Source organism: Vigna unguiculata, chromosome 1 (genome assembly GCF_004118075.2).
Source record: "Vigna unguiculata cultivar IT97K-499-35 chromosome 1, ASM411807v1, whole genome shotgun sequence".
NCBI lineage: Eukaryota > Viridiplantae > Streptophyta > Magnoliopsida > Fabales > Fabaceae > Vigna > Vigna unguiculata.
The window spans coordinates 22634238-22647542 of record NC_040279.1 but is presented as its reverse complement, the minus strand read 5'-3'; the positions used below and the strand labels follow the sequence as shown (position 1 = coordinate 22647542).

At 37.0% G+C, this 13305-nt stretch overlaps 1 protein-coding gene across 4 annotated transcripts; it reads left to right on the top strand.

Moving 5' to 3' along the window:
* The first annotated feature begins 742 nt into the window (after window positions 1-742).
* Window positions 743-5393, top strand: LOC114193824 (LRR receptor-like serine/threonine-protein kinase RPK2). Of its 4 annotated transcripts, none has more exons than XM_028083794.1 (2): window positions 743-4223; window positions 4903-5393. In XM_028083794.1, the coding sequence occupies exon 1, from the start codon at window positions 986-988 to the stop codon at window positions 4151-4153; it is 3168 nt and encodes a 1055-aa protein (XP_027939595.1). In that variant the 5' UTR covers window positions 743-985; the 3' UTR covers window positions 4154-4223; window positions 4903-5393. The 4 variants fall into 4 exon arrangements, with proteins under 4 accessions (XP_027939595.1, XP_027939587.1, XP_027939572.1 ...); XM_028083786.1 differs by having other exon boundaries at window positions 4897-5393; XM_028083771.1 differs by having other exon boundaries at window positions 4855-5393.
* The last annotated feature ends 7912 nt before the right edge of the window (window positions 5394-13305 follow it).

Genomic DNA, 13305 nt, shown 5'->3' with positions numbered 1-13305 from the left:
TATATATATATATATATATATATATATATATATATATATATATAAAATTTATTTATTTATCATGGCAATGCCTGTTTATCGTGAGTGATAGCTTTTGCAAACATTATTGAACAATTACAAATATGTAGCCAAACATAATAATAAAATAAATTCAAATGATACTACATTGTTTTCTTTTACACTGCACATACATATTAAAAACCTTATATAATTATCATATTGTATAACATATAAGTGTATTTTATTGTTATGGGGTGCCACAATAGTGTGAGCAACAGCCATAGACTAATATTTTAATCCAAAAACAAATGTTTATAGCGGCAGGCACGGGTTTGCCATTGATGGGTTATTGTTTCGCCAAATTAAATACAGAATGACACCAAAAAACAATGAAACATTCACATGTGATTGGAACAGGAAGAAGGGTACTAGAGAAGCAACAAAGATGAAGTTGGACAAATATTATATTCTAGATCCTCATGTTCAAGAAACTACATATAATTTTCGTTAAAAACTTGTCTAAACAAATTTAAACTTAACTTATTTGAACGTTTCAACAATTTTTTCTACTGTTTTATTAAGAAAATGATTTTTATTAAACTTTAAACCAAGGAAAAGGTGGAATGAAAATCAAGTAAAAAAAAAACGCAAAAGCATTTTCCCGTGTGCGTAAAACAAACCTATAAAGTTAAGAAAACAATATATTTTATTAGAAATATCCAAGAGAGAGAGAGAGAGAAACGTTACCGTTTTCGCTCCAAATGAGACACAACTTTTCAACTTAATTCGCTGCTTTGCCACTCTCACTCACATCTCTTTCCTTCACTCTCTCACTCTCACTTGCCGCCGGAGCTCCGTTTTCCGGCCCACCCTCGCCGGCGACGTCTTTCCGCCACCAAATTCACCCACCATGGTTTAACAAACAAATTTCGCATCTTTCGAAAAACTCAACTCGTTTTCATTATTCACACACTCTCTCACAAACATGGATCTTCTCTTACTTCTTCAGTTCCTTCTCTTCTTCACTTCGCACCACGCAAATGCCCTCAATGCTTCAATTTCTGGGGACGCATTGTCACTTCTCTCTTTCAAAAGCTTCGTCTCTTCCGACCCTTCCAACATCCTCGCCGGTTGGACCAACCGCACCTCCTCCAATCTCTGCCGATGGCGCTCCGTCGCGTGTGGTGCCGCAGGAAGCCTCTCTGCCCGAGTTACTTCGCTCAATGTCACTGGGCTCGGCGGCGGCCTGTTGTCGCCCTCCGTCGGCGACTTGTCTGAGCTCCGCGTGCTGTCCCTCGTCGGGAACATGTTCTCCGGCCAGATTCCTGCTACTGTAGGGAATCTGCGGTTTCTGGAGGTCCTCGAACTGCAAGGGAACAACTTTTCAGGGAGAGTCCCGACCCAGATGAGTTTTGTTTTTCTTCAGTCTCTTAAACTTGTTAATCTCTCTGGTAATGCCTTTTCTGGTTCGATTCCGAGTGAGATTATTGGCTCTGGGAGTGTGAAAATCGTTGATTTGTCGAATAATCAGTTTTCTGGTGTGATTCCTTTGAATGGTACTTGTGATTCGTTGAAGCATTTGAAGTTGTCTCGTAACTTTTTGACTGGGGAGATTCCACCCCAAATTGGCAAATGTAGAAACTTGAGGACCCTTTTGGTTGATGGTAACATCTTGGAAGGTAGAATCCCTTCTGAGATTGGCCAAATTGTCGAACTGAAAGTTCTGGATGTTTCTAGAAACTCCCTCACTGGAAGGGTCCCTAAGGAGTTGGCTAATTGTGTGAAACTTTCTGTGATTGTGCTTACTGATTTGTTTGAGGATCGTGATAATGGAGGGTTGGAAGATGGCTTTAGAGGAGAGTTTAATGCCTTTGTTGGGAACATACCTCATCAACTGTTGCTGCTTTCAAGTCTAAGGGTGTTGTGGGCGCCAAGGGCGAATCTTGGTGGACGGTTGCCTAGTGGGTGGTCGGAGTTGTGCTCTCTGAGGGTGCTCAATTTGGTGCAGAATTATGTTACCGGTGTCTTGCCTGAGAGTTTGGGGATGTGTAGGAATTTGAGTTTCTTGGACTTGAGTTCTAATAATTTGGTGGGGTATCTGCCTTCATTGCAGCTTCATGTTCCTTGTATGGTGTACTTTAATGTCAGCAGAAACAATATATCTGGCACTCTTAAAGGATTTAGGAAAGAAAGTTGCGGTGTGAGTGCAGTAGATCCTTCATTTCAAGAATTGGATGGTTTTAGTGATGATGAATACTTTAATTTTCCTGTTTGGAGGTTTCAAAAGAATGCTTTCGTTGGATCTGGTTTTGAGGAGAATAACACTATTGTTGTTAGCCATGATTTCAGTTGGAATAGTTTTGTGGGATCCTTGCCTTCGTTCTCTCTTGGAGATAGTCTTTTTGGTGCTAATCGTAAAGTCTCGTATGCACTGTCTCTCAATAACAATCGATTCAATGGAACTCTACCGGAACAGTTAGTTTCAAACTGCAACGAGCTCAAGACATTGTCAGTTAACTTGAGTGTGAACCAACTATCGGGTGGGAATCTCCAAACGGCGGTTTTGGAGTGCCTAAGGTTGACAGATTTTGAAGCAGCATACAACCAGATTGATGAGTCAATTGGACCAGCTATAGGTGACTTGGTGATGCTTCAGCATCTTGATTTAAGTGGGAACAAGCTATCTGGATCACTGCCGAATCAGTTGGGAAACCTGCAAAACATGAAATGGATGCATCTGGGAGGAAACAATCTAACAGGGGAAATTCCTACCCAACTTGGCCAAATGGCTTCCCTTGCTGTTCTGAATTTGTCTCACAATGCTCTAGTTGGAACAATACCTGCGAGTTTGTCAAATGCCAAGAGTTTTGAAATTCTGTTGGTGGACCACAACAAACTTTCAGGGGAAATACCTTTAGCTTTTTCTACTCTTTCCAATCTTGTGCAGCTAGATGTTTCTTTTAACAATCTTTCTGGTCATATTCCTCGTCTTCAACACCCAAGTGACTGTGATTCCTACAAAGGAAATGCACACCTGCATCCTTGCCCTGATCCATATTCTGACTCACCTGCTTCTCTTCCAGTCCCCCTGGAAATCCAGCATCATACTCATAGAGGGAGAAAATTAAGGACATTGGTTATTGTTGTGGTAACTTCTGCTTCTGTGGTGCTGTGCACTCTTCTGGGAATAGTATTGGTAATCTTTTCTGGAAGGAGTAAATTTGGTCGGCTTAGCAGTATAAGAAGGCGACAGGTAGTGACCTTTCAAGATGTTCCAACTGAATTGAACTACGACAGTGTGGCCACAGCTACCGGAAACTTCAGCATCCGACATCTAATTGGCACCGGTGGCTTTGGGTCAACATACAAGGCAGAACTGTCCCCAGGTTTTCTTGTTGCCATAAAGAGGTTGTCCATAGGTAGGTTTCAAGGCATTCAACAGTTTGAAACGGAAATAAGGACACTGGGAAGAATTCGACACAAGAATCTTGTGACTCTTATTGGATATTATGTAGGGAAGGCTGAAATGTTCTTAATTTACAACTACCTTTCTGGAGGGAACCTTGAAGCTTTCATACATGACAGGTCAGGGAAGAATGTTCAGTGGCCAGTTATTTACAAAATAGCAAAAGACATAGCAGAGGCCCTTGCTTTCCTTCACTACTCATGTGTTCCTCGCATTGTTCACCGGGATATCAAACCTAGCAACATTTTACTTGACGAAGATCATAATGCCTACCTATCCGATTTTGGCTTGGCACGACTGCTTGAGGTAACTGAGACCCATGCCACCACTGATGTTGCAGGCACATTTGGTTATGTTGCACCAGAATATGCCACCACTTGCAGGGTTTCTGACAAAGCTGATGTCTACAGCTTTGGTGTAGTGTTATTAGAATTGATGTCTGGAAGAAAGTCTCTTGATCCATCTTTTTCTGAGTATGGAAATGGATTCAACATTGTTCCATGGGCAGAGCTACTAATGACCGAAGGCCGTTGTTCTGAGCTATTTTCAGCTACTTTGTGGGAAGCAGGGCCTAAGGAAAAGTTGTTGGGCCTTTTAAAGCTTGCATTAACATGCACAGAAGAGACTCTTTCTATTCGACCATCAATGAAACAGGTTCTTGAGAAATTGAAATATTTGAAAAGTTGAAAGCTTTCTACATGTCATACTTAACAGCAATGGAATGTTGGTTTTATCTGCTTGAAAATACTTGACTGAGGTGAGTGATCTAGTTCCAATACAGAACCTTCTTCTGCAAATTTTACCATCGTTATAATGTTTGCTTGTGTTTGCAATTGGATATAGCTAAAATATCATTCTCTACGATCCATATGGAACTTCTTGAGAAAGAGTATACATTCACTTTCTTTAACCAGTCTCATATATAATGAATCAGTAAAAATCCTACTTGACAAACAGTGGCATCAAATGTTCTCGAAGATACTTGTTCTTTTTGTTCTGTTTTTATAATATTAACCACATGCTAATAGTTGTTGTCTTCAACAAGTTTCATCTAAAGTTCTCAGGCTTGTACTTTTTTACTTTTGTGCCACTTCTCTAATGAATCTACGCTGTGAACATATCTGACAGCTTTTCTTGGTTATGACAATGCTAAATTCCTAAATCTGATTTCAATGTTTTATAATGGGCTGGTCCATGGTACTCTCAAAAGTTGAATACAGTTTTTAACAGTTCATAGGAGAAAAAAATAAAATTGTGAACATACTGTGAATATCTTAATCTGCTGATCATCTTAAACTTCAATTTTTATACTTTCAATTTTACTGCAACATGTTACAGTTTCAGCAACTGCAAGTCTCTTATAATGATCAGTTGTTCATTGCCACTAGGAATCTCATCATAGTGACTCACAAATGAGCTGTTCCTGTTAGTGGCAGGGCTATGATCATCCTTTCACATTGGTGCCAGCAGTTTTCACACCTTCCGAAGATGTGTGCAGTAATGGCTAAATGGATGTTTGTGAATACCATCATCTCATCATTTTCGTCTTATGAGGCCATATGTGAATGCCATTATGATTCTTTTGGCATTTTGGATGGTTTCCTTTGGTGACCGCTTGGCTCCTTTGGAAGATCCAAAGTTATTTAATGGCACAGGGACGAATCAATTGTCATCATTGTTCAGAGAAATGCCAAAAGTGCAAGTCACTTCTCTGTCAAAATGTACCGAAAAAGGTTGTAAATATATATTGACATAAAACCTATTGGTGGATGCTTTCTGATTTTTTGTTCCAACATGTAAATAGAAAGTGTAGGCAGAAAAACAATTTTCCAACTCTATTGTTTTTTCCTTCTCAGACCTGAAGTGAAAAAGATGTTCCTTTTGTTGTAATTATCCAGTAAAACTTCAAATATGTTACATGTTATTATTTAGTCCAGCAAAAAATATTTTAGTATCTCAATGTGTTAAAAAAAAATGTACCAATTACGTCTTGTTAAATTATAAGATTATTTGTCAGTAAGTTGTAATTTTAAGAATCAGTTTGTATTAAATCAAAGATTATTGTTATTAAGTTATAATTTAGTGATTAATTTGCATTTTATACATATTCAAGAACTAAAACCATGGCAGTCAAAAGCACTTTATCAAATCAATAACTACTACGGTTGGCGAATGAAATTGTTTATTGTTCCTCATCATTGCAATTTGCAGGCCACTTTGAATACTGACCATAGGAACTACTAGAAGAAAAATGCAAGTTGCAAATGTGGCCTAAAATTTGGAGAATAATGTCACAATTAGTGGACAAATTTTGATGACTCTCGGATGAATGAGTAATACATATTATGTTAATATTCTATTACGTTGACTCCTGAACATGTTGCACTACTTGTTATTTTAATGGAAACATGTGGAATCGGTGTAAAACAAATTTGTAAGCTTTATAACTTTTTATATCATAATAGCATTAGAATGCAATATTTCAAAAAAAAAAAGAGATCACAATCATATATGTTAACCGTTAAAACTATGAGTTAAGGAAAAATCTACTAGTCTCACTATATTATGTAAAGAGTAAGTGGTAGTAAGTTCTCCAAAACTCTAAGAACGTGTTTTTACAAAATCCTGAAACCGAATGTGCTTTTGCATAAGGATTGAAAATCCTGATGTGATATGTCAAAAAGCTTCACAATAGTGGTTTAAGTACAAAAAGGACAATAATGAAGTTACCTTCATTTTAGGAGGAAATCCACCAAAAGCTGATGATAGAAAAAGAACCCAAAAATATTTGTTTCAGTAATATTGGATTTATCATGCTACTTAATTTTCTCACAACTAAACCAGCTCATTTATGGGGAGAGCTTTCCGTAACTAAACCAGCTCGTTAATTGAGAGAGCAAAAGATAAATAAATTGTGACTTTCATATCTAAGTGGGATCTTAGTCTAAAAAAGTTTGTCTCCCCTTTGAGATTTGTATTTATAGATAGGTAAAAAGTCGTTCACATTCCAAATTCTCACTTCCCTTTAAATGCATGTTTGGTTCTGCGTCAATTAACTATCCACACTTACTAATGTTACCTTAATTAACTATCCACACTGTGAAGGTCAACTTAGAAAAAAAAAACTAATAAATTAAATAAAAGGGAAAATTAAAAAAGTATTAAGTAATTTGAAAATCGTTTTTCAAATAAAATAAAATATTGTTTTTCTTTTACAATTAGGAGTGCATTTTTAACAATCTATAGTTTAATTTTTTTAATGGATTTTTAACTCTTGTTATTTTTTCTCGGGGATCAAATATTTTATTAAAAAGTATAGTAAAAAGTGTAATACTAAGATAAAAGTTTTGATAAAATAAAACTTATCTAGAGATTATAAAGAATTGGAAAATGGTATTTTAGAAGTGATAGTGATTTAAAATAGTAAGATTAAGTTATTTTTAATATTTAAAGGTTTTAGTATAAATAGATTTGTTATAAACAAGTTTCATTATTTAAAAAATGTACTATCTAGATATCACTTTTCTAGAGTTCTCTAACTTATCTCTAAGAGTTCTCACCCTCCGTTCGTCTGATTGAAGATCCGAGACCATAGAAGTGGTCCTCGAGGTGAGCTCTTCAATTTAGACCAATTAATTTCTTCATTTGAGGTAAGTTAGTTTTAAACCCATTTTCTCGTCCTCCTCGTTTAGTCTTGGTTGCATACGAGGTTTTTTCCTGCTTGCATATGCCTTTATGATTTTTTTTCTTGAACCTTTGTTGACCAATGTATTTGTTGGCATGGTCGGATCGTCTTGATGTTGTATCTAGGCTTAGAAATGGGTACCTTGTGTACTAGGAGGAGTTTCCGCTGTTTAGGATCGTGTGAGCTGCTTGGTTAGGTAAGGGAAGTTAATATTGATCTGTGTTGTGAGATTTTTTATCTTTTGGATGATTTGCATGTTCCTACCATTTTAGATTTTTGAGAATGAAATTGGTTATTATGATAAATCTAAATTGATGTGTTTCTAATGTGAAATGTATGAATTAAATGACAGTTATGTGTTTGAGTAAATTGTGATTGTTTAAAGTTGCTTTGGTTTGTGAATGAGACAGGTTGAAATCTGAGCAATTGAATAGTTGGTATAACTCTATTGTTGATAAAATTGTTTTGAACCAAAGTATTAAAAGAATAGTACCAAAATGATCAATTGAACAGGTCTAATTTCCCCCAATCGCTGCATAAAAATTTCTGGTTCCTGATACAACGTTTAGCAGTAGTAGATTGACGTTGAGCGTCAGCCTCATTATGCAGGTCTAGGAGCATTTTAGCTCTAAGCCATTAAGTGCTAGTTTGTATCGTTGAGCGTCGTGGATTTGCGAATGCTTTGATGCTGAGCGGTAGAAGGGCACCATTGAGCACCAACTTTGTACTACACGTTAGAGCATTTTAGCTTCAAGACGCTGAGCGTCAAGAAGTGCCACCTTTTGCGAGAGAGGTTTGGGCTGAGCACCACCACTGAATGCCAGTTTTATGTTTAGTCATGTTTTCTTCTTTGGTTGTTTGAGACAAATCTGTGACAGACCTTATTTATGTTATGAATTTGTTCAAGTATATATTGATGATATTATCTTTGGTTCAAATAATAACTCTATGTGTGAAGAGTTTGTTGCAACTATGCAGGGTCAAACAACTTAAACAAGGGACATTTTTAAGTTAGTCAGAATACTATTTTGATCTACTAAAAAAGTTTTTAATGGAGAATTGCAAAGAAGTTGCCACTCCAATTGCTACAAACTTTCTTATTGATTCAGATGAGGTTGGGCAACAAGTTGATTCCACCAAATATAGAGGGTTGATTGGTTTTTTGCTCTATCTAACAACAAGTAGGCTAGATATTTAATTTAGTGTGTGATTGTGTGCAAGATTTCAATCTAATCCAAATGAGTCACATTATAAAGCTGCAAAAAGGATTCTCAAGTATCTAAAAGGGAAAATTAATGTTGGATTATGGTATCCAGGTAATTCTAAGATATCTTTTAGGGTGCAAATTGGTAAGGAAAAGCACAAGTGGAACATGTCACCTACTTGGCTCAATCTTAATATCATGGAATAGCAAGAAGCAAACCTGTGTGGCACTCTCCACAACTAAAGCGGGATATATTGCAATTGGTCATGGTTGTGCTCAAATCATATGGTTAAAACATCAACTCTTGGACTATAATGTGAAGTTGGAAAATGTACCCTTGTATTGTGATAACACTAGTGCAATTCATTTAACTAAGAATCTAATACAACACTCTAAAACCTAACATATTGAGATAAGGCATCACTTTATTAGAGATCATATACAAAAAGGTGATTGTGAAATTAAGTTTGTTAAAACGGAGAATCAACTAACTGATTTGTTCACTAAACCAGTTGCTCATAATAGGTTTAATAAGCTTAGAACAGAATTAGGCATTCTGGATATGAAAAATGTGACTTGATACATCTATGTCTTGTTGATCTTATTGAATCATGTGTTAATTTCACTTAAAAAGTTAAATTCTGCATAAAATGTGATGTGTTAGTATTTTAATCTGTTAAATCTATAAAACAACACAGATTTAATTTAATTTGTCAAATTCAGCATAAAGTGTGATCTGTCAGTGTTTTAATATGTTAATTTTACAAAACACATAGATTTCACTTAAATTGTTAAATTCTGCATAAAGAGTAATATGCCAACATTTTAATCTACTGATTTTGTATTTTTTATGTGTTGATTTCACTTCGCTGATTAGTAACTACATGAATTAAATTCAATTGATTGACCCAGTCAAATAATTCATCATATGATACTGTATGTATTGTGGTAACTACATTTATTGTATCAGCTAAAACTATTTTTTCAGATTCCATTGACCATAAAACACTTTGATTACATGATTCCCAATGTGCATGCATTTGTTTTGATCTGAACTGAGTAGACAACACATAAATTGCATAGGAAACATGATGCTTTATGATCATACACAGATTATTGTGCCTTTAATTGGATCTGATTGCTTATGCTACATTGAATACGAAATCATTGTGCAAATCAATTGATTAAATAGATATTCAATATGCTGATTCTATAAATACTAGCTTTGGCATCATGCATTTGCATTCATATTTGCTAGTAAGAGATAAACCACAATAAAGAATGCCTTGCAAACATAAAAATGTGCAATCTGATGAGGAGATTTCCACCCCTCACACACCAACCCCTCCATTGTCGAAAATCATGGTAGGCTTAAAGCTTGGTTTGAGGGCCATGAGGACGAAATTCAGTTGTTCCTCATTGAGATAACCCACAAATAGATAATCATCTATAAAGTTCTTTGTTTCTCCTGGTTGAGGTTTGAAAAGTTTGAGGCCTTGAATCACCAACTCAGAACACAAAAGCTTAAGACATTTCTTAAACTTTTTGGCAAGATTTATCCAGATCTAGAGCTGTCAAAACGGGTAACCCGGTCCGACCCGGCTCGACCCACCACAGGTTGATGATTTAGTGAGCCAACCCAACCCGGCTCACTTTTTAACGAGCCAAAAAAATTCGAACCCGGTCCGGCCCACCACGGGTTGGCGGGTTAAACGGGTTGGCTCACGGGTTCACTTAATTAAAAAAAATATATTATTTTTTTATTTTATTTTCAGTCAAAACTAAATTGTAATTCTAATTAAAATCTAAATAAACTTTAATACAATCCAAATACAAACCAAAATAAAAAAAATACAAATTATTTATGTGTTGGATAAAAAAACAACTTAACATGACCCAAATGTAAGGCCCAACTTAATGAAAAAATAAAAACACTTGTGTGACCCTTTTATTTGCGGGTTGGTGAGCCAACCCGACTCAACACAGGTTCAACCCGGATGAGCCGGGTTCTAAATGAGTCGGGTCAAAAATCAACCCGTATTGAAATTTGTAAAAATATTTCAACCCAACCTGGCCCAAACCCGTGGTGAGCCGGGTTGGCTCGCGGGTTCCAACCCATTTTGACAGCTCTATCCAGATCTAGTGAAAGTATTCTATGCCAACCTCAAGTTCAGTGGTGGTGTGCTGAACTTCAGTGTGAAAGGTGACAAGATGGAGATTACCAGGAAAACTTGGAAGGAAGTGGTTGGTTTTGGACATAAAGGTGTGCAAGTTAGAAAGGGGAAACCATAACTATTGAGGAATTGAATAAAGTTCAATATTTTGGCCAATGTGTGAGAAATCCAGAGGAGCAAATTCGCAACTTTCATGTGGGGAGACTTCGTGGTGACGAGAGGTTGCTAGCAAGGATTGTGACAAAGATCATTATGTCTAAGGGGAGCAATCACTCAACTTTGAATTAGGGTAACTTGGTGGTAATGTATTGCATCTAAAATGGTGTGGTTGTTGACTGGACCTACACAATTTGTAAACATATGATGAAAGAAAAAAGGCTAACAGATTTCAAGTTGCCCTATGTCGTGCTCATCTCCAAATTCATTAAGCATTTTGGAGTGGATGTGGAGGGAGAGCTTGAGGAGTCCACCGGTTTGCTAAATGGGGTCTCTGCTTTCAACATGCACAAGATGGGATTCACTAAGATTGGCAACACATGGATCATAGAAAATGATGTTACTGCAAATGTTGGAGTTGGTGCACATGATCATAAGGTTGGAACAAGTGGAATGCATCAAATTGAAGAAGAGGCTGCTGAGTTTAATCCTATGGCCATTGAGTTGTACAATTCTCTGTGTAACATCCCTATTAGATATTACTTATTTAAAATCAAGAAAATAAGGAATGAATATCAAATGTCAAATCTTTTATTAATTCCAACGCGAAAAACTTCAATAAAAAGAAATCCAATCGTCAAAGATCAATCAAAACTATAGTAATAGTCTTATTACAATTTTCAAAACCCAATACAGTAACAGAAAGTTATAAATAAAATCCTAGCTCGAATCCCAAGGTAGGCTCTCTCTCCGTCGTCTCGGGTGTTAGCAACATCACATGTATCATCAACTGCTCTCATGTAAAGAATTACACGATCATCGCCAAACTCAAACATAATGGGTGAGCTCGACAATATAAGATATCACATAAATTAAATAATATAAAACACCCAATTATATTATCATAATTAGACCTTGGCCAAGTTCTTAATACCCCAAGGCTTTTCAACCTCCAATTCACCTAACAAGTTAGCCATGAACTCAGGTTTTATGATGCTCACACGAACATGCCCGCTCGTGGTCCTACCTCTACGAACCTCCCTGCTCATAGTCCGACTCTACAGACCTGCCCGCCTGTATTCCAACACATGTGATCCACTAGCTACATACCTCCCCGCACGCAGCATCTCTCAACTGTGAGCACGGAACATACGAATCTACCTCGCTTGTATCCCCACAGGAGAGTAATTGAGTATGAACCTCCCCGCTCATACCATCACATGTTAACCACCATCCATGAACCTACCCGCTCATGGTACAGCATCTCCTAATCCACGTTCACATCAATGCGTACAAACAATACACACAAACTGCATTAAACTCGCTTGGGCTAGAAGCCTTAGCTTAAGCGACCAGGTCTATCTCGCTTAGGCTAAGCTTTCTCGCCTGAGCGAGCGTGCTACAATAGCTTACTTACGAAGTCTCGCTTAGGCGAGCCTATCTCGCTTGGGCGAGCTCTTCCTTCGCCTAAAGCCATTACTCTAGCCTAGGCGGTGAGTTACGCTGAACACCAAAACCTAGCTCGATTTCTCGCTTAAGTGAGAATCACACGCCTGAGCGAGTTACCCTGTCGCCTAGAATAAGATTCTCCGCCTGGGCGAGGTGCCCAAGCAGAAACACACAACGCTTATAAGTGCTCGCCTAGGCGAGATACACTCGTCTAAGCGAGATACTCGCGTTCAAACAGTCTTGCATTTCTGATATCTTCGCCTAGGCGAGCCTTGCTCGCTTGAGCGAGTATATCAGACATCTACACTGTTACGCACTCGAAAAAAAACCAGAAACCACACCCAATTCTTATCACAAAGACCATAATGTGCAAATTGAAAACAAAACACAACACGTATGGAAAACACATAATTAAACACAATTCCAAATTTCGAGTTTAACCCATAAATAACAAATATAGTACAGAAACCCAATCAGATTCATATCCTTGAGTAAACATTTCGATCAAACCCTATCAAGGCACACCAACTCCCAATTCACATCATGTATAGCACAAAAATTCATAATCAAACCCTTTCATACATGCATTTCAGAGCACCCAACATTCATAAGCATATAAGCATACAAAAGAACTCCCCTAACCTGGTTTTTTTTTCTCAGCTTCAAATAAAAGAAGGTGGATGGTTCTTCTGGCCCCAAATTGGTTTCCCTTAGTGGTCTCCCAACTCAGCTCTCTTGGATTTCCTCTTACCCTCTTTTCACTCAATTTTCGTGCTCCTCACCACTTTCTAGGTTTTCAGATTTCAAAACCCTCCTAATTACTCTATTTTCCCTTTTAATATGGTCCTAATTATGGTTAATGGCAAAAAAAAAACGAAAAAGGCTTTTTAATTATTTATAATTGCCTTTCATAACTCATTATGGGATGTTTTTCCCCTTCTCTTGGGAGCCTAATGTCTCTAGGGTTTCTCTACCCTTTCACATTCAAGTCAGAATTACATTAGCAAAAATAAAGAAATTAATTTCGTTCTCAACAAGGTTTGAACACACAACCATGACATCACAAGACAGGTGCGCAACCAATTCAACAAAATCATGTTTGTGATAATTTCTATAATTTTATATTTACGTTATCACTCAACATAATTATGCATATTATTAAAATTAAAAT